We start from the raw sequence: 27,189 nt of genomic DNA, 5'->3' as shown, positions 1-27,189 counted from the left end.
TATTGGAAATAATCTAGAAGATTTTCTTCAATTTTGAAGAGTAAATTGAAAAATCATTATGGAACGGAGGGAGTATATCATGATTGTGACTTGTGAGTAGTGAGTGATTAATTATTTTGCAATGAATGTGAAATGAAGTGTTCCCATTACTTCTCAGCCAAGTAAACAAGAAGAAAGTTACAAGGAAACCAAACCTTGAGATATCATGTGAAGTCATCCTTTTGAACTAGTCTTTTGATATCATATCATGTGATGTGAACAAAGTTGAAAACAACTTCAAACTATATTTGATTCATGAATTACTAATATCATTAAACATATCTTCAACATCATGTGACAAACACAAACTTTGACTAAAATGATAATAAATCTATGTACTTGCAATAAGTCGAAGTTAGTTTTTATAAGAGTTGTATACTTAAGTAACAAACAAATCCAAAAAGTTTTCCAAGAAATTATGCACTTGGCTCAGAGAGAACACATTATTTCCTGGTACTTATGCTTGGGGTTAGTCCTGGGTTCTTGTTATTCAATAACAGACAGTCTGAAACAAGGGTATCAGCTTAATGATGGTGAGTATTTGGTTTCAGCTGGAAAGGTCTTCACATTAGGATTCTTCGTCCCAAAACAGCAGACAACTGTTGGCTATTTTACTCCAGAAAGTGTTGAGAACTGCTACATCGGCATTTGGTATACTTACGATGAAGATAAGAAACCAGTATGGGTTGCCAACCGAAACAGACCAATCTCCAAGGGTTCTGGAGCACTTGTTATTGATAGAAACGGTGACTTAAAGATCTTACACAAAGGTTTGACCACAATTGTATTAACTTCTAGTCAAGGAATAACCAGAAAAACAGTTGCTGTTCTTACAGATAACGGCAACTTTGTGTTGCGAGAACTGAATTTAGAAAAGGTATTGTGGCAGAGCTTTGATTATCCAACAGACACACTTCTTCCTGGAATGAGATTGGGGTTTAACATGAAAACTGGACAGAATTGGTCAATTACTTCATGGGTAAATGATCAAGTTCCTGCACTTGGGCCTTTCACCCTTGGCACTGATCCAAATGGTACAAACCAGTTGATTATGTGGAGAAGAGGTAAAATTCACTGGAGTAGTGGAATTTGGAACGATAGTAAATTCGAGAACCTAAATGATAACCTTTATAGTTTTGATTATGTCTCAAATGAGGATGAAAGGTACTTCACCTTGTCCTTGGTTCACAATTGGCATATCAGTTTTCCAATGTATCAAATAAGTGGACAAGGTATAATAAGTAAATTAGACTTCTCCAGATGGGGCTCCGTAGGGTTATTTCTGTTTAGTCTTGTTGATTGCAAAAACATATCTCATCAACTTGCTCTAGGATGTGTAGAGAAACAGCTGCCAGAATGTAGAAATAAACACCGGTTTGAGAAAACCAAAGGTTATGTTGTTTCTGAGGGTTTCAAGTATGAAGAGCAAAACTATATCTTAGGTGTGGCTGATTGTGAAGCCAAGTGCTTGACCAACTGCTCTTGTGTTGCATATGCTTCTATCTACAGTAATGGAACTGGTTGCCAGTTTTGGAGTGATATCACACACTTAGTTGTTGATGAAGATGAATTTGTCGTTTCTTATTACAGAGAGTTGTATATCCAAACAGAATACAGGTTGAGAGGTACACTAGCTAGCCGCCTAGCCTTTATCGTCTATATATGCAAATATTTCTTCTCTGATTCTATTAGCAACTCCATAACTCCATATTGTCTTTTACTTTTCTGCAGTTCAACCGCAACAAATATTTTGGTGGATATGGCTCATTGTCGGAACAGCTGCCCTTCTGCTGCTCCTGCCATTTGCATGGTTAGGCTATCGCGTCAAAAAGAGTTTGCTCAAAATAACACATTGTTTTGTGCAATGTTTTTCTGTTCTGGGCTTTATTGTACGACAAATCCTCAAAAAATATATTTTGCGGTTATATTATAATGTCCAAAGGAGCCTCGAAGAAGGTAGGCATCTTCTCCCAATCATCTGAAAATTAAGAAACTGAATCAATTCGTAAAGAAATATTTTGCAGCTTATTATTACTCTGCGTGCATCATTTTCTTTTTGTAATCATTGTAAGTATTATCTTATACAGAAACACGCCAAATGGAAGAGGAGATCTTACCATCAGAGCTAGATTCGAGTGTTGATCAGAGTGATCACTCTGCTGGATGGAGGAAGAAGAGAAAACTACTCAGAATTAGCAAGAAGAACGGAATGGGAGTATTTTCTCTCAAAAGCATGGTTCGAGCAACTGATAACTTCTTATCATCAAATAAACTTGGCCAAGGAGGATATGGAATAGTTTACAAGGTAATGCTTCCATATAATGTAGACCTTTTGAGTTGGTACTTGAAAGGAAATAAATCGGCTATTATATGTATCAGGGTATGTTAGAGGATGGCCAACAAGTAGCGATAAAGAGGCTTTCAAGAACGTCAAGGCAAGGTAGATTAGAGTTCATGAATGAGATAAAGCTAGTTGCTAAGTTACAACACACCAATCTTGTCAAGCTTATTGGATGCTGCATTGAACAAGGAGAAAAAATGGTGGTATATGAATATATGCACAACAAAAGCTTGGATTGTTTCCTATTTGGTTAGTAACATAAGGTCAAATGTCAAATGTTTTTAATTACTCAACATATCTTCCATCTAAAACCCTACTGATCTGATGAGCAATTTTGTTAATTATGTCTTGCTCTAGGACAGATTCAGACAGAAAAACACTTGTTGATTGGAAGACACGTTTCAATATTATCGAGGGGATAGCTCAAGGACTCCTCTACCTTCACAAATATTCAAGACTGAAGATAATTCATAGAGACTTGAAAGCAGGAAACATATTACTTGATCAAGACATGAATCCAAAGATTTCAGATTTCGGCATGGCAAAAATATTTGAGCTAAATGAGTCAGGAGCAAATACCAAAAGAGTTGTTGGGACATTGTAAGTAAATTAATTATGAATTATGTACATCAAAGTATATGCAGTTTCAAACTCTTGACAGTCTGTAATTTTGGATGCAGTGGTTATATGCCTCCAGAATATGCACAGGACGGATATTTTTCAGTCAAGTCGGATGTTTTTAGTTTTGGGGTGTTGTTGCTAGAAATCATCAGTGGCAAGAAGAACAACGCATCTTACTGCTTAGACCGTTTACTCAACCTGGTTGGATATGTAAGTCCAAGGCTATATTTTGAAACTTGTATTATTAATATCATGATTAATATAGCAGTTTCATAACAGTGTTGGGTTGAACACTAATACTTTTTTGCAAGGCATGGGAGTTATCGGCAGAGAATAGAGGTTCAGAGTTGATCGACCAAACCTTAATTTTAGATGGTGAAGACCATGCAGAAGCAATGAGGTGTATCAATGTGGGTCTCTTATGCGTGCAAGATCACCCAGAAGATCGACCCACCATGTCAACCGTAGTAGCCATGATTAGCAATGAGACTAGTGAGCTGCCTGAACCAAAAAAGCCTGCCTTTTTCATAGGCCAGGATTCAACACAAGGAGAGCATCTCCAACATGATTTAGAGCAGGGCTCCTTAAATGATGCATCAATCACAGAGATGGAAGCTAGATAATACTATGCATAATGTTTCACTACGGTCTATATATAATTTCAACTTTCAAGTGACCACAGTCCCAGTAATTTAATCTCAGACTTAGCATGGAAATAATCACTTAATATCTTCGGGATGGAAAATAGATCTTCCATATACTGAACAATTTTTGTCATCATACTTGTATGAAATACACCTGTTGAGTACGAAATATGATACAGGTGTATGATAATCACTAGCTTAAGACCCGGTTATTACTAAAATAGTTTATTATTTATTTATTACACGTGTATGATTTTCCTAGATATTGTTAAAACCAAAATGTATTCCCTATTTGCATAGGTTTAAAAACTATTTTCCGTGATACCGTCCACGTAGTTTAGGTAATAAATTTTTTTTTTGTTTTAAAAAAACCGCAAACGACAATTGCGGTTTAAACTATAGAACCGCTAAATGTACCACGGAAAATAATTTTCAATCCAATGGAAACTAGGAATTAATTATGATTTTTGTCATTTCTAGGAAAATCGTTCTTACTCTTCGTACCTGAAACAACCCACTTTTAGGCTATGTTTGGCAATATAGCTGAAATCAAGCTGAAACTGATAAGGTGGATGAAACTGATAAGATAACACCTGAAATTGATAAGGTACTAAAACTGATAAGGTCGTAGTTTACATTAACTGTTTGGTACGACTAATTTTTTAAGTACCTGAAATTAAGTTATATTTATTTCAGATGAAACCTCCCATTGGTTTTCCTTATTGAAATTCAACCCAAATAAAAAAAAACAATTAGCACAGGTATTTGTTTCAAATGGAAATATATATGAGTATGATTTTCTTTTTAAACAAAATTGGATAAGTATTAGTTAATATAGCTGAAAAAAGTTACAGGCCATTACCAATAATGAATATAAATATGAGCAGTGGTATAAAGAAGATAAACTCTTTGGAACACAGTTGAAAAATACAGCCACACTATGCCCATTAATACGTTAACAGCAAGTCTACATGTGCTTTGGAGGCAAAAATTTCAGTGACTGATTGTAAAACGTTACTCTCGTTAACGTTTGGATTTCAGTTAAGTTATCGACCTTAAATTTTAATTTAGCTTCCTATCAAACACTTCTAATCATTTAAGGTGACTTAAATTATTAGTACCTAATAGACCTGTTCAACGGGCCGGATTAGGGCTGGGCCGGGCCCAAAAATTAAACGGGTTGGGTCGGGCCGGGCTCATAATATTGCCGGGACGGGCCGGATATTAAACGGGCTGTAATGGACTGAGCTTAATTTGAATTTATATGTATTTCAATGAATAAAATTAAACGGGCCGGGCTGGGCCCGACCCATTTATAAAAGTAAAGGGCTCATCCCTTTTAAAAATGGGCTGGATCCGGGCTGCTACTGGACCCCCAGCCCGTTGAACAGGTCTAGTACCTAATTATTTAAGGTGATTGAAAATGGTTGCCAAACATAGGCCCTGTTTGGCAATTGGCTGTTGGCGGTTGGCTGTCGGCTGTTTTACTTGGCTGGTTTGACTGGCTGTTCAAGTTGGCTGCTTTTGTTGGCTGTTTGACTATGGATTGATTACAAATATGTTTGGTAAAATCAGTTGTTGGCTGTTGGCTGTAGCTATGTAAAATGACATTTAAGGACATTTAATGTCTTTTATTCATTTTTCAATACATACTGTGTATTGTGTACGGAGTAAAATGTAATTACAAATAAATAAAATATAAATTAAAAATAAATTACTTTATGCAATAGTATTAATAGATTATTATTTTAATTAATAATTACGGAGTAATAATTAATAACTACGGAGTAATAATAAATAATCAATGATTAATAATTAATAATTAATAATTAATAATAATTAAATTAATATTAATTATTAATTATTAATTAATCATTAATAATTAATGATTAATTATTAATTAATTATTCACTTTTAGTTATTAGTCATTAATTAATACTCCGTAATTATTAATTATTAATTATTAATTATTAATTATTAATTATTAATTATTAATTATTAATTATTAATTATTAATTATTAATTATTAACTATTAATTATTAATTATTAATTATTAGTTACTTAGTAAAAAACAAGGACAAAAAAGTAATTTAGATAGTGAAAAGCCAACTCCAAAAAGCTAGTGTTACTAGCTTTTCATTTTTGGCGAAAAAGCTGGCTTTTAAGCAAGCTAAAAAGCCAGTTACCAAACATATTTTTTGGCTGTTTGACCAGATTAAAAAGGCAACAGCTAAAAGCCAACCAAAAAGCCAGCAAAAAGCCATTTTCCAAACAAGACCATAGCCTTACTAATCAGATTGCAGATAAATTTGCTTCACACATCAAACAGGGCAAATTTGTTTAAGATCTTCCTATACTAGCTTTTTTTTTTGTTTTGTTTTTCTTTTTGCGCAAAACTATACTAGCTTTGGGGGCAAGTGTTTTGAGAATTATTTTCTTACCGTACTACCTACTTAACTACTGGTGCCGAACACACCTATATTGAATAACTAACCAATTATTACTCGTATAACAACTATTGAGCTACTCCCAAAGCCTCTCTTTTTCCGACAACTTACCCCTAAAGCTAATTTTTCAAGCAAGCGCTAAGTTACTAATTGCACCTTGAAACACACCATTATCTTGAACAAGTGGAATTGAGAACATCCTAAGGTGCACCAAGGCGCACCTGGCTGTAAGTACACCCCTCACATTTTCTCCTCACATGTGCATAACAATGTAAAGGGGAAATATTTGAAGGACCATCAATAGACATAAAAACACCCTTTGGTGCACCTAGCTCTAGTCGTGAATGTTCAGATTGCCATTGAATAACCATCCAAATATTGTCCTAACTCCTACAACTCCTAACAGGAGATTAATGTTTTACATCTCCAACATACATAACCATTGAAAAGAATCAATTTCAAAAAAGTCAAGGGGGAAAAAGAAATACAAGGAATATGAGCATAATCATAATTACGAAATAATTTCAGAATAGAGTACACAAGTTTCAGCCAATCTAACAGTTAATAAAAACCTTTAAGAGGAGGAGAGGGCTTTATAGATCAAAGAAATGAATTTTTACATAGTAACTCAAGTTAAAATGTTAAAGGAATCATTTGAACTTGACACAAGTTGGAATTTGAAAACAAAAACTTGTTGAACAGCCATCTCACCCATTTACAATCAGTTGCATCCTATAACTAGCTAGTAGTCCAAGTATTCACGGTGCGTCAACAAACATTGGTTACTCTTCCCCTCATCTGCCAGAGACAATGTAGCTGGGTGTCAGCTCCATGAACCCTTAACTGCATGCTTCACGGGTATAATCAACAATGCTAATTCACGTCTACTCCGCCTTACTGTTGTGTTTGCTGTGGAGGGGGACCAGGTGGTAAAGGAGGCTGTGGCATACCACTTTGATTAGAAAGCTGCAATACATAGTATGGCCTATTTATTAGTTTACCAGATAAACAAGGAAATAAACTAACATTTCAAAAGTAAAGACATAAGTTTGGTGCATTAGGCATCCAGTAATTGGAAGTTTAACTGTTTGAATTCTGGTATAATTTCACTAGACCATACAGTTTTCTTTTTTCTAACTAAAGCCACACATTTTGTTCTACCAGACTACCCTACAGTTTATATGAAGAGTTTTCCCAGTTCACATACAAAAACAAACATCTTAATCATAAACACATCAGTTTCGAGAGTATCTTTTGCACTTTGGAGAAACAAGGTTTGTAACTTCTATTCTGGTTTTATTTCAGAAAGCCGCAAAGTTTCATTCTGCCCTTATGGTTCTGTTTTCCTTCAGCAAATTATGGCAATTTAAATTCTCTTCAATACAGTTTATGAGTTTGATAAAGAATCCAACTATTGAGCGACGCAAGGTAAACAGCATCTCATACACGTACCTGATAAGGACCAAGCCCAGGCATCATCGGCATTTGTCCACCTTGCGGACGGTTGAATGTTCCTGCAGGTGGATACATTTGTTGCCCACTCGTACTTTGTGGGCCCTGCATATTTGGCATGCCGTTTGAGAAACCTCCAGAGGGAGGCATTCCACCACTAGGTATGGGTCCTGGCTGCATAGGGTTCATGCCCATGAAATGCCCTTGTTGCATTTGTGGAACCATTTGATTTGTAGCATTCTGCATTCCCTGGGAAAGTACAGAAGGTCATCAGAGGAGGAAACATGCTGCTGCTGCTACCTGTACAACAGAAAGGAGAAGACAAAAAACCCAGAAAAAGGCAAATTGACCAGAAATGAAGAAAAAAAGGGGAGGGGGGGTTGATTTCCAAGTGACAAGGAGGACTTTGTGAGAGGAGAAACGTGTAGTCTGTATATAAAAGAAGGTGCCTATTAAAAATAGAAATGAGAACATCAACAAATCCTTTCCCTTTAAGAAATCCCCAGAAGGTTAGATAACTGAAAGCTCAGAGACAAGCAAGAGGAAATAAGGAAACACGTTGTCAGGAGCTCAATTAATAAGCCTGAAAACTCGAGAAAACAGACACTGAAGTCAACAACCCACGTAGACAAAAGTGAAGTTAAGTCAAACATAAAATTTTACCATTGGACCAGGCATTGGCATTGGAACTGATGTAGGTGGCATCGGCATAGATCCAGGCATTTGAGGAGACATTTGGGGAGGGGGACGATGGATATGATGATGTTGATGGAGGGGCATATGAGATGGAGGCTGTAGCTGGGGCATATTTGGAGGTGGCTGGGGGAAGGAAGGCATTTGTTGAGGATTGTGTTGATATTGAGGTTGATTAGGAGGCATCATAGAAGGATGTGGGCCTGGTGGCAAAGGAGGTGGATGAGTCTGCTTCTGCTCTCCGTGAGAAGAATTATCCACGCCAGGAATGGAAAGCGGCATCGCAGCACCTACACCCGGAATTGTACCCTCGTTTCGTGCCAATCCAGGTGGAAATGATCCTGGCATTGTCGGAGGTTCCTGAAAAGAGAAATTCCCACCTGCACGATTTGCAAAAGCAGGGTTTTGTTCGCCGTAGCCTGCAAAGAAAAGAGAGAAAATAGATAATGCAGCACGCGGGGAGGCTGATAGATACATTAGCTACTTCATACTCATGCCTAAAATAGAATACCAAAGTCTAGTTGAACTGACACCATTAAATTCATCTCAATCTAACTACCCCTCCTCCCCCCCCCCCCCCCCTTTTTCCAATGCGTGTTTTGGTTAGGGAGGCCAGCTGAAATCACAAAGTCAACCTTTCCCTCCCCCATCAAAAATAAACCAGATGTGTGATATCATTAGGAGAACAAAGCAGAAAGCATATAAACTCATTGACACCCTACCACAAACTTGATCACTACAACAAGGAAGAACTCACCTTATTCCCCAAAAATTTTAGAAATGAAAGATTCTTATCATGGGAATATACACACTAAAAAAATATGCAGAACAAGTATCTAAATAGAAACCTTGGTTGTAGCCAACATTAAACTTATCTCGACCAGTATCCCCTGGCCTATTTCTGCACCAAAATTTTGTCGTGTGATCATTGCTCCCACTGCATAAACAATTTGGGAAATGGAGGGAGTGATTAGAGACATTCTTCATCGTAAATTTATCAAAATTTAGAAGTACTAGCTGCATTGAACAATACATAATTTAAATCATGTGAATAGTATACCCTATTCCATTCATAATAAGCTTCAGTCATTCAGTGTTTCACTTGAGTGATTAATTTTAACAAACAAGTGTCACTATAACAACTTGATGCAACAAAAACGGAAGTCTAAATTTGACCTATTGTCAATTAATGAACCATGATTAAAATTAGCTACTTTTGAAGGAAAAGCCAGATCTACTGAGCCCACTTCAAGAGATACTGCATATGATACTGGCGAGATGTAAAGCTACAAGAAAGTACACCATTTGGTGATGCAGCTGCCTTTTTCTAACCTACTATTCCTTTTTTTTGGTGTCTAGGGCTTTGTTGTTTGTAAGGTCTATACCCATCATTGGCATTGTTGTTTTGAAATATAATGAAGTTGTTTACACTGATGGAACCGTGGAAAAGATAAAATTTGATATACATATTAAATATTGAATGATTGGTAACTTGGTGAAGATGTTCCAGTCATCTTTGAGAAATGTTATGATTATCTTAAGAGTAGCGCACCCAACCATAAGCAATTAAGCCCTTGAGTGATATTAATTTGTAATGAATAGGATACTGCGTTAATTCCTTTTTTTTTTTGGCCAATAAGATCCAATTTCCTCGTCCCTTCAAGCAGTCATTAATCATTTTCAAATACTATTTAGCACTTTCTATTGTGTACCCCATGCTTATGTTTATATTTCAAAAATTACAGGCAATGGAACAGAGTGAGTGTCAAAGCAGAAGATCCAAGGGGTAGACAATATCCCCAAAGACAATTGGCTAGTTTAGCACTCTCAGCAGTCATTTGGCTTGATAGAAGACAAAGAAAAAGAAATCAATACAACCTATTTGTTCGTCGGCAATGGAAATAGAACAATATGAATACTTAATTTATAACTACTTTAAAGAAAGTCATATATATTATACTGTCAGCATCCTCCAATTAAGGGGTTCCCCTTCCTACTCCCTTTGAATGTAAAAGTTATCAGGGGCTTCGGTTTGGGGTATTCAAGAAAGGAAAAGGCAATCAAGACCCTCACTTACCTTTTTTTGTTGTTTGTTAGGCTATTTTAATGAATCCCTTTACCCCGTGGTTCCCCCCCCCCCCCTTTCCTCTGCCTTGATTCTGCCACCATTCCCCCCCCCCCCCCAAGGGAATTAGCCATTCCCCTACAAGTCCTCTACACCCAACAACCTTAACCAACACTTTGACTTGATCACCACAGCACCATACTTCCATCCGAACCCACCACCTCAGTCATCAGAACTAATCCACCACCGATCCGACCATCAGTACCATCCTACTCAAAAATCACCCCTCCCACCGCTTAAACCACCAGATACAACTCACCCAACCACCATGACCAACCAACCCATAAAAGCCACCCACAAACACCTCAACCCACCCTCGAAACCCACCATCTAATGGGAAAATAATCTACCATCCCCATGTGAAGTCCCACTCCCACCCATAAACCTACCCCTATTACTCGAAAACAACTCCACTACCACGAAAATCCACCAACATTCACAACCCTAAAATTTCGGGAAAAAGAATCTAGAGTAAGAAACCTCCTCTTGTCATTGATTATGGTTTTAGATGACCAAATTTGACACCTTCAATTTGGCTGCCTTTAATAGTGGTGGTGAGACATAAGAAAAAGAAGACAGAGAAGGGAGTTGACGGCGACAGAAACGGGTAGAGGGCGGCGGCAATTGGGAGGGTGAGGAGGCGGCGGTTGGCAACCGAGAGGATAAGACAGCAGCAGCAAAGAAAGGACGGAAGCAGAAAGAAAGTTTGTGGTGGAACTATGGTGGGAGAAAGAGGAGAGAAGAAAAGCTTAAATTCAACCCAAACAAGATATTATATCAAAGAGTTTTTACACTATTTTCCCTTTCGACTCGTTTGTTTGGAGACATAGTGAGTAGGGATAAAGATCAATCTCTCCCTAAAGAGGAGAGAAGAAAGGGTTAAATTCAAACCCAAACAAGATATTATATCAAAGGGTTTTACATTATTTTCCCTTTCGGCTCATTTGTTTGGAGAAATAGTGGGTAGGGATAAGGATCAATCTCTCCCTAATCCCATGTTTGTTCAGAAGGAATTAGGCTTTTATAAGGGATAGGGATAGGGATAGGGATAGGGATAAATTGATCCCTTGTCCCACCAATCTTGTACCTGACGGGGGCAGGTTAATGTATAAAAAGGCTCAAGGCGCACCAAGGCGATTTGAAGTTCCTAGGTGCGCCTCATTGAAGTGAGGCGCCCAAACAAAAAGTTTTAAAAAAAAAGTGAAAAAATTATATGTGCCTCGACAGGTGGGCCTCATCAAAATCGCCTCGCCAGACAATATAAGGCGCTGGCTCAAAATGCATTGCGTCTAGGCGCGCCTTTCTATACACTGGGTCAGGTATAAGATTGGGGGATTTCTCCTTGCAATGTGAAAGGACAATTTCACCCTTACTACAATTTCTTTTCTTCCCCAAAATCCATCTTATTTTAATTGAAAAAATTGTAAATATAATTTTTTAGCTTAATTAAATTTCTGCTTTGAGAGATGGGAATATTTTGGAAAAGAAGCTACTTGAAGATATGGGTATGGGTGTGGGCCAGAGGAAAAGAAATAAAGAGAGAAATGGGGTGAGACTACTTACAGAAATGGGTATGGGTATGTCAGAGGAGAGAGAAATGAAGATCTAAATTACAAAAATGGAGGTTTGGAGAAAAAGAGAAGATTGGAGAAGATGTGGGTATTATTCCAACCACAATTTCTTTTCTTCCCCAAAATCCAACCAAGGAAATTTGACTTTACACTTTTGAAAGGGGTAATATAGTAAGTGTGTTGTTTATCCCCATATATTTCCACTATCATGCCAATCAAGGGATAGGGATAAAAGTTACGAATTCCCCATGTTAAATTCCCTATCCTCGTCCCAATTTTTATCCCTATCCTTATCTTAGTTTTAAAAAGCGCGCTTCGGCGACGCTTAAGCGAGTAGGGGCGAACAGAAGCGCAACCTACAGAAAGCGCGCGCCTTCGTGCTCCTCATATCTCTTTTGGAAGCGACAAGGAAGAGAAGATTGAAAAGAAAAAAAAAGCTTAAACAACACCGATATTTCTTCAAATCAACATCTTACCTAACTAAAGAAATCTAATTCGACCTAAAACATCAATTGCATGGATTTGCTTCAATTTCCGACACTGATTCCATAAATCAAAGATTTCAGTCTGTGGAAGAGTGAAAGGATCACCACTACTGAGGATAAAAACCCTAATTTTAGAGTGAGTCAAAATTGGAGGTCTCCGGTCACTCGATCTGTGACAGAGATTGTCGGCGAGTGCTCTGGTGTCTCTGTCACCGGTCATATTACCGTCGGTGGCCGTTGCCCGGTCTTCCTCGTTTTTCTCCTTCTGGCTTCCCTTCCACAATTTTTTCTTAATTTATAAAGTACAGCTTATACCTTTACTTTACTGTATGTAACTTCACGTGGGGGAGACAATGAGCTGTCACCCGTTTTTTTACTTTATTAATATTATACTAAAAGTTGCTTTTTACTTTTGAGTTTTCACTATCCACCAGTAGGCAGATTTATTTTTAATGCTTTATTACTTTTACTTTTTACTTTTGAGTTGTCACAATCCTAACAATCTAAACTTTTAATTTGTACAAGTATTTTACAGTAGATATACTTTTCTGGGCTCTTTAATCTAAAACTGTACACCGTACAAAAAAGAAAATCATATGTATATTGTGTCGCCTCACCTACAAGAAGTGCACGCCTTCGCCTAGCGTTTTACGCCTAGGCGATAGGGACCCTTTGCGCTTCGGTGCGCTTCAGCTTTTTACAGCTAAGATCCTTATCCCCATCTCATACAAAACGAGTCATTTGTTGATTTCATTCCCTTACCCAAGTTTAAAACAAGCAGCCCCTCAGTTCATAGAAGTCCTTGGAGAACAAAATATATAAAAATTAAGATAGGTTACACGGTCTCTTTTATCCTTTCTTGAGGTATGCAACTAAGCATGTATCTATCATTCACCACTCACCAATATAAGAACACGTGGTGCATAGAGTTATGGGGGGAACTATTGATGTGTTACAATCCGTCCCATCATTTTTTTTCTTCATGCATCATTTACGTGCTATGTTGAAATGTACTTATTTTACTTATTCATTTATTTTAAACTTTATTTATTTTTTATTATCTCTTACAATATTTTTTCTATAATATATATATATATATATACATTTTTCTCTTATCTTACTTTCATTAATTCCACTTTTTCATTTTTCTTTTTTTTTTTTTTAACTTCCTTCTCTTTTCTAGTTTGATTGATCTTCTACGACGATTCATGTTAGCCGACCCCAAAACATTTTGGGACTAAGGCTTTTTTGTTGTTGTTGTATGCATCATTTACGTCATTTTTGTTTTACCTACTGCTTAATCAACTTTTACCCCTAATAGACCCGTTTGACCCCGGGGCATAGGCCCACATAATATTACCCCCATACTCTAGTTACCGCCATGGAGTAAAAACTTGGCCGAGTTAACTCAGATTTTCAAGTTGGCGAGACAATATTAGCCGATTTGTCACGCCGTTTTCTAAAAAGGCAATATTTCGTCTGATTCGACCGCTACGGTACAAAATCGCCCGAGACAAAGTGAGATACTCACGGTCATATGAAATTGGGGGAAATGCAAAATCCATAAGGTTGAGGGGGGGGGGGGGGGGGGGGCGGGGGGGTAAGTGCAGGCGACAGACTCAGAAAAAAAAAACTTTAAAATATAGTCAAAAGCCCTTAGCACCCAACCAACTTTCTTATTTGTTTCTCTCCCTATCACAAACTAATCAAAACATTGAAAATGGCATGGAAACTAAGGAGTGTGAAACATAAAGGAAAACCAGATGCATAGAGTGGATACGGGAGCCAATTTAGAGGAAAGTAGACTTCAAACAGAGGTATGTTTCAATTAGTATGGGTTAAATGGAGTACTTTCTCCAGCTAGTAATGCAACATAAACATATTCAATAATCACGCTCATCAAGGATATTGAACTCAACTAGCTAATTATGCAACATAAACATATTCTATAATCATGTTCATGGAGGAGATTAAACTGACCTGCACAATATATATCCAGCAGGATGCCAAGCAAGGTCCCACACAGCGTTATCATGGGCGTTTGGAACTTCAATTTGAGGAGTCTCATGCCTGTACTCAGTATTACATAGCGAAAAAAGAGATCGATCATCAGCAATAAGAACTTGACCTACTAAATGCCAGTCAACAATATGCAAGAAATTTCACCCTTTGTATGATATAATTTCACATATCACCAGAAAATGTGCCTCAGTTTGTACCAAGGGAAGTTTATCAGACCCCCTTTATAGAAGTTTATCGCCAGAAATTTACTTTTTGTACACCACAAAATAATAAAGAGGCAATCCCTTTATTTGCAAATTGGAAGTCCATCATTATATAGCAAAGCAGCCTATTATAATTGCACATCAAAGGATAGCCCTTGGCTATTATCCGTTGAGCGAGAGACCTTCCACACGGGACTCCCTTTCCACCAGAAAGAAAATTAATGTTCAATAATTTTGAACAATTTCAAGGTAATCCTTTTTTTGAAATTATCAAAAAACACGAAACAAAACCAATGTTTCTTAAGCTAAGATCGCTGTCATTTACTGTAGTGAATCTATAATTGTTCCTTTTCTTTGTTTTCTATATAATCTTAACTCTTCTCCTTCCTCTGTTGTTCAAATCTCTTTGGTAATTCCCTGTTTAATTGTGCTTTCATGGATGACATTGATCCTTGTTTCAATAGGTTGTTCCTTACAGATTTAAATACCCCTAATCAGATGAAGTGATGACAGGCTGACAGTAGAAAGTTCATTATATTGATGAAAAAATATATTACCCAACAAGCCAATGGAAAATAGAGCCATCATAACTTCCACTAACAAAGTATTCTTCATGAAACGGATGCCACGCCAGTGCTGTTAAGAGGAAGAGGAGAAAAAGGGATAAACAAGTCATCAATAACACTGCTTCTGTAGGCATTCCAAAGAACATGGAAACTAGGTATAAAACAATTTAAGATATTTTCCATTTATGCAAAACAACCATAACAAAGTTAAAATTCAACATCCTCAAGTACATAAATATATTACCTCAGTTCCTAAATTATTGTTACATATACCATAGTTACAAACTTACAAAGATCAAGGGGAGTAGGAAGGAGAATGTATAAAATGCGGCATGTATAAGGAAAAGTAAGAGAGAATGTTGTAAGTGGGGTGTTTTGCAAGAACAAGTAAGAAAGAGAGTGTTTTAACTCTTTTAATTAGGATTTGTGAAAAAAGTTTGCTAAAATATGAAAAAAGAAAAAGCTTAACCACAAAAAGGAACAAACTTAAGTAGAAGGTGTATCTAAAAGAAAGGGAGGTAGTACAAGTCTAACTCTTTTCGTTATACGCACCGTTAGCATTTGATGCTTGATTTACATACGACTCTAGTTCTTGATAGATTCTTTTCAATATGTGTTTTCAAAATATCAACTTCATATTTTATATAAAATACATAGCAAAATATATTAATAGTCAAGTCTGGCCGCTGGGAGACCATAAAATGCTACAGAGGGGTTGCCGTATGTTAGATGCCATTGGAACATACTATAAATACAGAAAAGAACATAAATCTTCAAAAGAAAGAATGAGCAAAACTTAGAATAACGTGCCCAGGGAGGGGGGTAGTGGAGATAGAAAGTGTTTTAAAAAAAATGAACAAAGAGAAGTGGTTAAAATAAATAAAAGTCCCCGCTTTTTGGACAGTGGACTGCTTAGACAGTCACCAATAGCTGAACTGTCTGCACAAACCTACACAGCTGTATGCTGCATCCTACTCAATGTTTATCCCCAATGACCACCAAGATTGCAGGTAGTCACCACTCACCAGGCCCACCAATAATGAACTCGCCAGGCTACCCCACTAGCAGTTGCTACTTCCACTATGTAACCCAAACTCTTGATTTTACCTCAAATAACCAAAATCCCATAATCTTTTTTGGACAAAGCACGTGTAAGCAGTTCAGTATATGCGAGTCCAACCAAAACGGCAACATCTTGACTTGTACCCGTTTGGAACAGTAGTAGACAAAGTCGTGATAAAATTATCCCCACCTACACCATCCCTTTCAAAATTATCCAAGAAAAAATTATCATGCCATGCGCCCACATGGCCAACACTTTTGTAGAGTCCCGAAAAACAAAAGCATTTCTTACACCCTTCCATAATAATGTTTTTTGAATATTCCCTCAGCAGGTGGCATCAATGCAATAAATTAAATAGTTGGTACTGTAGTTTGCAAATTCCCCAATTAGTTGCACATAACATACCCAAGGTGTACCGCACATAGTTACCTAATTTGTTAAATAAGGCCAACAAAGTACATTGTTCATCTCATAATTCGCCTTTTTCGGTAATAAGGGAAATAGGTAACACTACCGTATACTCTCCCCGTCCCTTCTTGATGGCCCCGTAGCTAAAATTCACTTTAGTAAGAATTGGTTGTAAAATATGCACATGGGTTGATAAAGTGGGCCCATGAGGAGAGAGATAGAGAGAAAGCAGTAGAAAAACTTACCATTAAAAGTACGGACAATCTCAAAGCGACACCCCAAAGTGGAATATGGGGCAAACAAAAAGGGACTGAGGGAGTACCAATCTCCTAAAAGAATAATACTCCCCCCATCCCACTTTATATGGTATATTTCCATTTTTGGAACGTTCAAATTTATACGATAAAGGCCAGAAGATAAACATGGTCCACACTGAAAAATGTGAACCCAAAATTTTTAAGTAGATAAAGCGTATTTCAGGAAGACTATTAAGAAATTAAATGGCTTTAATTTTTAAAGAGACATCCTCGATCTTTCTGCAAGTGTGCAAGAATAATATATACTTTATAATCAGTTATTTTAAAGAGAACTCATAACCCCTACCAGTGACATCCTTCCTGTGGCCACGAAATGATTCAAGCTCCTTCATAGCCCTTATGTCATAAAGCTGCAACAAGAAAATGACAGTATTACAGAGCACTCCACACCACACACAAGGAATTGATACATTAGCATCGTAGGGAAAGGTTGGTGTATTGATTCCTTCACTCCAAATGCTTCAGGAAGAAAAGAGTAAACAATCACAAAAATGAATAGTGTGTACCTTGATTATTTGATCCTTGGAAGCAGTGAGTACCCAATTTCCATTGTCATTCCATTTGACACTGAGCACAGTGTTCTTGTGACCATGACTGCACAACACAAGCAAGATTAAATCCTAGACACCCTAATTCTTTTAATTTTAATTTGCAGGATCCATGAGTAGGAACATCTACTTACAATGAGCAGAGCTCCTTCCCAGTCTTAGCGTCCCAGAGTTTCACAAGGTTATCTTTACCACCTAAACAGAAAACTAAATAAACATCTTTGAATGCGTTGGTAGAACTGCAGGAGAGATCTCACAACCTTACACACCTGAGACTAGTAAAGACTTTGTAGGGTGCCAATCAACAGTCTTCACATCCCAACCATGGCCTGCCTGAGTTCAAACCACAAACGCAAGTCTTAGGTTACTTTAAGTACAACACACAATATTTAGGAAAAGGGAGGAACTAAAGAATATATTATCTTCAGGTAAAGATCGATAAACTACTTTTCAGCTACAAATATACAAAGCACATTACCTGTTAATGATGTCTCCTCTTGACACCTGGCAAAATCCCAAACTTTTACAGAAGTGTCATCAGAGCAAGAGCAGAATTTTAGGTCTGTCCGGCAGAAGCTGATCCACAACCAGAATCCACATTAGAGACATTATTACAACTCCAAGTGTTGAAGGTAAAAGAAATATTTACCTCAGATCCCGTACAGATTCTTTGTGAGCAGATTTGTTGACCTTGACATTGTTCATATTGTTCTGCCAATACCTAGCAAAAGCCCAGTCAGGAGCATCAGTCAACAATCAAATGCATCAAAAAAATTCTTTCCAGTCAACTGGTGAGTTTGGCTGATTGCATAAAAATCCTGTAAGAAAAATGGACTTTCTAAAGGTAATCCATAGAATTATTACTTTATGGAGCCTCCATCATCCCCAGTGACCATCCAATTCTCATTATGACTCCATACCATAGACCTGACTGCTTGTTCATGAGCCTCCACAAATTAAACCATTACAAGGTCAGAATTGTCTTCTACTTCACAAAACAAAAATAATTAGAAACTCCAATCGAATATACCTGAAGGATCATCTCAAAGTTGAATGACTGCCCATTCCAAAGAGTAAATTCACCACTTTGTGAACCTGTGATTAGACGCCTTCCATTGGGTGTCCACTTTTTTAGCAAGACAGTAAAAGCACAGTGTAAAAAAGTAAGTAAGATGGAACAAACTTCACATTGAATGGACAGCTTATTCATTACAGGAAAAGAAACTGATAATAAAACTTTCAAGACATCATCACTTGACAAGCAATAATAAAGATGACTTTTATATCTTTTATGAAATAAACTGCTAGGTGAAAAGCACTGTATGTCAAAGTTAAGAGACCAAAAATGCCTGCATCTTTATAGACATTATTCAGGAGAAGTCTTGGAATATTGCATGAATCAGGTTGTGAAAATAAATTTGGGCACCAATCTAGCTAGCTTAAAGATTTTGAAGTGTTCGTCTACAGAGGGTGTCCAGGGCCAAGATCAGTCTGAAAGTCATGCTCAATAGGTAAACAGGTGAATATTCCTGATGATCTCAAGGTACTGAGGAGGCTAGGTAAGCCGAAAAAAAGAATTGCTGCCTCAACAACGCAAGGTGGCCCTGTTTTTCGGGGTCAAAAGGGGTAGAGAAAATGCTTACAATAATCGAGTCCTAAGTAACCCATGTCATACTACCAAGGAATGTTCAAGCGACCTTCAATAAAGGGGCACACGTACCTGAACGGAGACAGGTAGGTAGGTTATAGGTAAACAGCTAGCTAGGTAGGTACATAGTTAGGTATAGATTACCCAAAGGCTTCCAATTACCAAAAACTCTCTCTAAGGAATTTGGCAAAAGAGCCCCGTAACCTTATGAAGAAAATATATTAAAAGCCAACTTAAAACATCCTTAGAGCTGAGACACACTAATTGTTTCTGTCACGTCGAGGTTTTCATCATATCCTGTCTTACAATCGTCAATTGGATGCCAAAGAGATATTAACCTTGAAATAGAATATAGAAGCCACATAGAAGGGGAGAAATCTGCCACTAAACTATGGAGTCTGTACATCAATATTCAAAGGAAAAAAATCACAAGCGCGCATTGGAGGTAGAGGGAATGGGCTATCCAGTTTCTCTTACAACAATTACTAAATGAACATCGGCATTTGAAGATATCAATCTTTCATAAGTTTCATGGACAGGGAATAAGTTTCAGTGCTCAACAATTTGACCATGGCGATTTTTCAAGACAGCTTGGTTTAAGGAAAACTTTTGATAGTCCTACTTGAGTTGCACGTTAAAGGAATAATGGATAAATGCATGATTTTTGGCGTTTTAACATTGTCTTATACAAGATAAGTCAATTGATGTCAGTCATTATCGACTTATCAGCCTTAAATTACTTACAGAGTTAATGAGAGCATTATTAAGGTCCCCTACAGATTAAGTGCAGTGTTATCAGAGAAATTATGCGCTCCTAGTGTGCTTTTGTGTCAAAAGCACTCTAATTTTGAGGATAGAGAAACTTTTCATGTGAGTAGAAAGTGAATAGGTGGATAAGGCAAAGCAAATAGTGTTTGAGTGGTGGTGTTAAAGCTCAACTTTGGATAGGCATATAATCATATTAGCTGGCATCTCAACAGAGAGTTCTTGCTAGGAACTTGGGCAGCGTGTTAGGAAATGAAACCGTAAGGCACCATGTAATCAGAAGAAATATGACCTCCAAGCAACAGGTGGGACGCACAAGCAGGCCCTTGTTTGACCCATGCATCAGACTTCCTCTTATTACCTCTAGTATGATAAACTTTGGAAACTGGCAACCTAATCAAAATTTGGGAAGCTTTCCGAGAGGAGGTAGTTCCTCAAATACGTCGACTTCAACTGGTTCATGGAGTCTTCATTTGCAAACATCCTCATGAATTGAAGATTGTGGAACACTCTTCAAAGATTGAACTCTTACAGTTCGTCAATCTCTTTGGACATACACCTTGCTGCACTTGCTCAATTTGTTATGTAACTACTTTTTTTTGAAAATGTTAGATTCCACTTGAGGTTAGAGACTTTGTGTGGACCACAATACTCAGCAACACTACTGACTCTTGACATGCATGTACCGCATTGGCACGACAATTATCATATGAAAACTAATCCTTACATCCTGGGCTTGGCTCTGGACAGTTGTGGTAAAGGGATGATGGCTCTCTAGGGTAAAAGGATGGAACTACGTTCATCCAACTGGGCTCATGAAGCATTTACAAGCTTGTAATGCTCGCATAACAAGAAATGACGAAAAGAAGACACTGTGGCACGTGCTGATGTGCTTCTATGGCTGTAACGGTATATAAGAAACTCTTGTATTTTCCTAAGGACTTCTCGTCCTCCTGCTTGTCTTCAGTTATAAATTAGTTACTATGCTCTGCATGAGTGTTAAGAATTCAGGTCCGTTTAGCGTCATCCCAATTGTGGTCTTACAATGAAGCTAAACTAACTTGTATTGGTATTTTAAGAGATTGGCTAACGGATAATACGATATTTTTTCCTTTCCTTAGGAAAAAGAAAATTGTCCTTAATTCACTACTCGTCCAACCAAATGGGTCATTTTTCAAAACATAGGTCAACAATATTTAATCAGCACCAAGATAAATTGAAGATTTAACCAGCACCAAGGTAAATTGAAGAACTTTACTAGTCTACTTCAGCTACTTCCCTAGCACCCTGCTACCAAGGCTTCCAATGGTTTTGAGGCAAAAGACATTGCAAGAATCATAGCAAACCCTCAACCACAAATCAACAAGAAAAATTATATGTGTAAACAGTAGCTTCAAACTTACCAGAACACGATTAATAGAGCATCGATTTTTGTTCAGAGATGTGTGAACAAATTTCGCTGCAAAGCTTGTTGATGGGTTATCCGAATATGCAGCTGGTGGCAACAACTGTACCAACAATCACAAGAAAAGCAACAATGTGAACTAACATTTTTTAATACAGGCAAGGACTTAATAAAAAAAAAAGAACTTTTCACACTTCTCACAAGCATTTCCAAGAGCATTTTCCAGGTAAACAATCCTTCAAAAATAATACTTCGTATTTTTTATGATTCAAAAAAATTAATGATAAAGGCATATTCTAAATCAGATTTTTTTAAAAAAAATAAAAAGCGAAAACAGCGACTTACGTCAACAGCAGCGGCAGGAGTAGGTTGTAATATTGTTCGGTCTCTTGAATCACGCTGCCACATGCGAACCTGTAAACAAACATGTCCAAAAAAAATTATATGCACTTGGAAACTCTAAATTAGAGGCCATAAGTACAAACAAAACTTAAGACAGGACAAGTAAGAAAAAAATTCAACTTAACCCCTTTTCAATGGATTCAGATCAGAAACTCAAACAAGCAGCCAAAACTACAGCTCTTCAATACACATTTAACAATTACATAGAGTGCAAGTTATCTGTACATATAAAAATGGCATAGCTAAGAGGGGGCGCCCTGTATATAAAACACATAGATCATACGTAGTTAAACTACTGCAAAACATTCATGTCCTCATGCTTGCATAGCCATTGACATTAGATATTGCAGGAATTCACATTTCTGCATAAACTAGTTAATAAATCTGTTTGTGGACAAAATGAAGATGGTATTGCTAGGCTCGACTTACACTTCAATTCTAAAACTATTTCCATTTCACAGAAACCAAATTTCAATTTCAAGTCATAGTCAAGCAAACCGAAAGATCGTGCCATCTCCCACCTACCCCAATGTGAGAGAGAAAGGCTTTACAATCGCATGTTTTTATAATCTTCTTTTGAACGCCTTACATCTTCAACATTGTTAAAGTTCAAAATTGTCATCCAGATGAACAACTACAAACAGAGAAAATTGTTTTATTGTAATGATTAATAGTTGTACTTTATTTTCTTTTTTCTTTTTTGCAATTTAACAGAGGAAAACAAAAATAGTGCACAGAAAATGCAAAAATTTAGTGACCAAAGCAAAAGACTTCTATCAAATTGTTTCATATTTACATTTCAGATAAGAAAACTATACCGTCTAGATTATTGTTACCTAGTAGTTTCCTTTCTGTTCAAAGATACTAATGTAAATTGTAAACTTCACAAGGAACGGAACATCAGGAAAAAGTTTGATACACGACTACAAGTGTACTAGAATTTAACCTGTAAGACTCAAATAGTAGGTAAGAGATAGAACATCTCAGAAGAGAGATTGTGCAGCGCAGATGAGACAAAAATACAGGTAGCAAAGTAAAAATATCAACAGAGAATAAAATACAAGTGGAGTTTTTGAATTCTTTTAGAATTCTGAAATTGGGTGAATCTGGTGTTTAGATACTTAGAGGCTGTTGGTTGGGGTAAAGAAGAAAGAGAGAGGCAATTAAAACCCATATTTCCCTTAGTGACTGTTTGTTTTGATTTGTGACATTCACTTTCCCTTTTTCCTTTTTGGAGTTTCCCCATCCTTTTCTAACTTAGTCCCTACCTCAGCCTAGGACTTGACGGTTACCTCATTCCCCTCTACCTCTCAACTCCATAGCATATTATCTTCAGCCTTAACCTCCTTGTAGCCAAATAACTACTAGAGAGTACCGCCACCACCTCCACTTAGGCCACCATGCTGGAAACCTCGAGCCAACAACGATCAACAAGGGTAAGTTCTATTCAACTTATGTGACGTGAACTTATCTAATCTGAACTTATCTGGTTTTATCTGAACTGATCAAATACCTTATTGGAACTTAATAATAATTATTAATAATATAATAATTAATTATAATTATAATTATTAAAAATAATTAAATATAGTTATTCGTTATTTATAATAATTAATAGTAAATAATAATAATTAATAATAATATTACGGAATAATAATAATAAATGATAATATTAAATAATAATATTAGTAAATTATAAATATCATAATAATTAATTATAATATTTAATATAAAAAATTATAATAATAAAAAATTATAATAATAATTAATTTATTATAATAGTAATATTAATTAATAAGAATAATAATAATAATAATATTGAAACTTATTAGACCTGATTGGAACTTATTTAACTTATTAGACCTGATTGTAACTAATTTGAACTTACTTGAGCTTATTGGACCTGAAACTTATTTTTAAAGGTGAATTAAACGCCCCTTAAATATTGTACATGCTTTGCTTGTTCTGAAAACACACAACCACTGTCACCAGATGCACTACCACCACCATACCCACAACAGTACGCCAGAAAGTGAGAGAGAGAAAGAAAACAACTACCAAGTCCTGCTCCACCACCTCTTCAGACCACTCTTCAGTTGCAATGGCTTCTAGTAAAATGTTTGAATCTTCGACTTCAGCATTTCAGCACCTCGTGAGATCCAATAAAACCACTGTCACCAAATTATAAGGCTGAAATCCGCCTAATCACGAATTCTCACCAAAACCAATCAATTGGTGGTCAACATCAGCCATTGAAGCCCTAAGCCCAGAAATTCGGCGATCAAATTCAGCCATAAAGGCCAGATCTTGTTGAATCATAAAGAAAGAAAGTGAACAAGGGAAACCATACTTGCAACAAAAGACGGTGGTAGTAGACAAGGTGCGAAGGCACAGCAACGGACAATGTGATGATAATGGTGGCATTATTATACTAAATTGTTATTTGGTGAGGTTGACTGTTAACATACGGGGTATTATACTAAATTGTTTCACTCCTGACCAAATATAACAATGAGTTTCCATTTCTTGTTTCCTTTCCTCTCATCTCCTCCCTGTCTTGATTCATTTCCTTTTCCATATATGTGAGCCAAACCCCTAATAGTTTCAAATTTGAAATCCCCCTATGCACAGTGGTCTGAATCCTTGGATGTTCTTAAAGGGCACAACAATAAAGGATTTGAACTGAAATCTATTACCTCGCCAATACTCATTAGTAACCCCAGCACAAACTCTAACCTACTCCACTCAAGCCTACCCTCTCTTTGTCCATCCTTGAGAAAATTTGAAATCGATGAACTTATCTAATTATTCTTCATTATAATCATTTCTTTCACCTTCATCATTATCATCCCCTAATTCTTCAATCTCTGACAACATAACACAGACCTTGAAACGTCATAGCCAGCACCAACTATGATATGAAGCACAGTTTTAGGAGATAGAAGTACAGACAAAGGATAAAGTTCTTAGGCCGACAACTCCTAGTCAACAGAATACCCTATTGAATTCCTTTGGGGAAATTTTAATCTTAAATCAAAAGTCATTTCAAATAAACCAAACCGAAAGAACCCCACCTCAATTTATTCAGAAATCCGACAGTAAGAATGAACTCAAAATCTAAAATTGAGAGAAAAAGCAATTCCAAACCATCAAAAGGTCCATACGTTGTTAGGGTTATAGAACTGTAGGAGAGAGTTTTTTAATTATATACCATTTTGTGGTTGAAATTTTATATTCCAAAATTACAACTTTCTTCCTAAACATCATGATATAATTTGAGTCTCCGGATTGAATTCTAGTATTTTACAAACATTGTATTTGATATAGAATTCTTAAATTCAAATCAAATCTTTATATATTAACACTACCTTAATACATCACATGCCACTACATAGGGTTCATATGACATTAAGGGTGAAAATCCACATAATTCAAGTGTTTGTTAAAATTATACTCTAGTAAATACCTGAAGATATCGGACAATTGTGCTTGTATAGTCCACAGCTCGTCTTTGCGTGAGCTTTCTCATTCTTTTGGCAGCATAGCTATCAGCATGAGCTACACAGAAAAAATTAAAAGGATTGATCACTTCAGATATACTCAGCTTACCACTGAGACTATTCCCAAAAGTCTTAAAACTCTCCAGCTTTTTAATTAAACCAATTCCCAAAACCCCATCTCATTGATCCAATCACACCTCAAGGACACTTTTTGGAAACTCACAATCTTCATACTCCTATCCACTATCTAACTTTGGAGTTGGAACTAGAAGGGCGGTGGTTGATAGAGACAATTTCACCTGGTTTTAATAATCTTGCAGAAACAAGCCGCAGGATAGGAAATATTGTATTTTGCATTCAAAAGAAAATAATCAAAAAAACGTGCTTTCCTCCATATTCTCTTGAAAAAATGCAAGGGAAATCTAATTGCAGCCCATTTCGAAGTTTTAGACCAAAATCAAGCAGACAATCAGCAGCAATTGTATAAACCTCAACTGTCTTGTTCTAAACCCAATGTCGAAAATCCTATACCTAAGGCCACAACAATTTCGGAAACCCTTTCATACAAACAAACTAGATAAACAACTCAATTAATCAAACAATACAATTCATCTAACAAATAAACCAAAATTCACTTAATCCGCATTTTAATATGTGATAATCTGAATCTCAGAATTGAATGGCATTGCTATAATTCATCCAAAAGAAATTGTGGAGGGGATAGATTACAGTCGTAAGGAGGTTGCTGAGGATGGTGAAAATCGGGAGGAGGAGGGAGATTAGTCGAAGAAGCAGAAGGCTGTCGCATCATTGTTGGCGGAGGAGGTGGTGGTGGTCCACGGTGAAACTCCATTCCCGGAAGAGGCTGTTGATGCTGCGGAGGAGGTGGCGGATGCTGGTACTGCGGCGGAGGATGCATATGTGGCGGTGGTGCGTGCTGCATGTGGTGCGGCGGAGGCCCCGGCTGCTGTGGTTGGTGTTGCTGTTGGTGGTGTTGTTGGTGGTGTTGCTGCTGCTGCTGCTGTTGTTGAGGAGATTCTCCGTACATCATTCCTTCCAAAGGAGAGAGCGGGAATTCGAAAATGGGGGGAAAAGAAGAGAAAGAGCGTGGTTTAGGGTTTTAGAGAGTGGTGGTTTCGTTCGCCATTGGAGAGTGGTTGTCCCAATCTACAGTGCAGTAATTTCTTCTTTTTTTTTAAGGTATCTACAGTGCAGTAGGTTCCAAACTTACCGACTCATTGAATTGTTTTGGGCACGCTCAGTGAATAATTTTGAGACGACTACACAGGATATGTTCTTAACTCCGCCTGTGAGTGTCGCGGAAAGTGATAAATCCAAGAAAAATTTTACTTCTGCCAAGGAAATCCATAATTTTTTAAAGCTGATTTCCTTGGAAGAAGTGAAATTATTCCTTGGATTTATCATTTCCCGAGTGTCGCGTATGCGGCATTCACACTTGTGAGGTATGCGGCATTCACTGTCGGTCCCAAGCTCAGATAAAGGAGGAGGGTGCGGTAGGTTGGTGGCGGCCAGCAGTGAAACTAAGCCACATATCATGACATGAATTGACAATGGAATTGGAATATCGTGGGGGCGTTCCCTTCTCAGTGACGCGCTACACCTCTTAAGTTCGGGTGTAGTAAAAAATATGTGAGGGTTGCTAGGTCGTCGCCCAGAAGCAGCGCACCACCCCTACACCTGGGGGTGGTGTCAAATATGCAAGGGTGCGCTACACTTCCGGGTGTAGTGGAAAATATGCAAGGGTTGCTAGGTCGTCACCCGAAAGCGGCGCGCCACCGAGGGTGGTGTTAACTATCCAAGGTTTCATGGTAAGGGCAGGGGTAAGGGTAGTAGGATGCGTTTTGGGACTTGGAACATTGGCTCTTTGATAGGGAGATTAGTTGAAGTAGTAGAGGTTATGCG

At 37.3% G+C, this 27,189-nt stretch overlaps 2 protein-coding genes across 3 annotated transcripts; one reads left to right on the top strand and one right to left on the bottom strand.

The window, feature by feature from the left end:
- Positions 1 to 361: 361 nt before the first annotated feature.
- LOC110793118 (G-type lectin S-receptor-like serine/threonine-protein kinase At1g67520) lies at positions 362 to 3,889 on the top strand. The gene is made up of 7 exons (XM_021997960.2): positions 362 to 1,664; positions 1,771 to 1,995; positions 2,127 to 2,344; positions 2,419 to 2,629; positions 2,743 to 2,980; positions 3,061 to 3,211; positions 3,313 to 3,889. The coding sequence occupies exons 1-7, from the start codon at positions 458 to 460 to the stop codon at positions 3,622 to 3,624; spliced, it is 2,562 nt and encodes an 853-aa protein (XP_021853652.1). The 5' UTR covers positions 362 to 457; the 3' UTR covers positions 3,625 to 3,889.
- Positions 3,890 to 6,654: 2,765 nt separating this feature from the next.
- LOC110793119 (flowering time control protein FY) lies at positions 6,655 to 26,517 on the bottom strand. 2 transcript variants are annotated; one of them, XM_021997961.2, is made up of 18 exons: positions 25,996 to 26,517; positions 25,233 to 25,324; positions 21,710 to 21,778; positions 21,363 to 21,467; positions 18,577 to 18,672; positions 18,411 to 18,493; positions 18,196 to 18,267; positions 18,025 to 18,122; positions 17,816 to 17,875; positions 17,681 to 17,741; positions 17,505 to 17,592; positions 17,285 to 17,348; positions 15,202 to 15,280; positions 14,400 to 14,489; positions 9,087 to 9,175; positions 8,209 to 8,657; positions 7,546 to 7,794; positions 6,655 to 7,059 (listed from the first exon to the last, which is right to left on the bottom strand). In XM_021997961.2, the coding sequence occupies exons 1-18, from the start codon at positions 26,315 to 26,317 to the stop codon at positions 6,988 to 6,990; spliced, it is 2,238 nt and encodes a 745-aa protein (XP_021853653.1). In that variant the 5' UTR covers positions 26,318 to 26,517; the 3' UTR covers positions 6,655 to 6,987. The 2 variants fall into 2 exon arrangements, with proteins under 2 accessions (XP_021853653.1, XP_021853655.1); XM_021997963.2 differs by lacking the exon at positions 25,233 to 25,324 and having other exon boundaries at positions 25,996 to 26,127.
- Between the last annotated feature and the right edge of the window lie 672 nt (positions 26,518 to 27,189).

The sequence above is a fragment of the Spinacia oleracea genome, chromosome 1 (assembly GCF_020520425.1).
Source record: "Spinacia oleracea cultivar Varoflay chromosome 1, BTI_SOV_V1, whole genome shotgun sequence".
In the NCBI taxonomy this organism is placed as follows: Eukaryota; Viridiplantae; Streptophyta; class Magnoliopsida; order Caryophyllales; family Amaranthaceae; genus Spinacia; species Spinacia oleracea.
This window is presented reverse-complemented; position numbering and strand designations above follow the sequence as displayed.

Coding starts and splice junctions, on each gene's coding strand:
- LOC110793118 (XM_021997960.2), top strand. CDS start 458: ATGCACTTGGCTCAGAGAGAACACATTATTTCCTGGTACTTATGCTTG. Junction 1,665..1,770: donor AACAGAATACAGGTTGAGAG/GTACACTAGCTA, acceptor ACTTTTCTGCAG/TTCAACCGCAACAAATATTT. Junction 2,630..2,742: donor CTTGGATTGTTTCCTATTTG/GTTAGTAACATA, acceptor GCTCTAGGACAG/ATTCAGACAGAAAAACACTT.
- LOC110793119 (XM_021997961.2), bottom strand. CDS start 26,317: ATGATGTACGGAGAATCTCCTCAACAACAGCAGCAGCAGCAGCAACAC. Junction 25,325..25,995: donor TCAGCAACCTCCTTACGACT/GTAATCTATCCC, acceptor TTTTCTGTGTAG/CTCATGCTGATAGCTATGCT. Junction 18,123..18,195: donor GAATCTGTACGGGATCTGAG/GTAAATATTTCT, acceptor GTTGTGGATCAG/CTTCTGCCGGACAGACCTAA.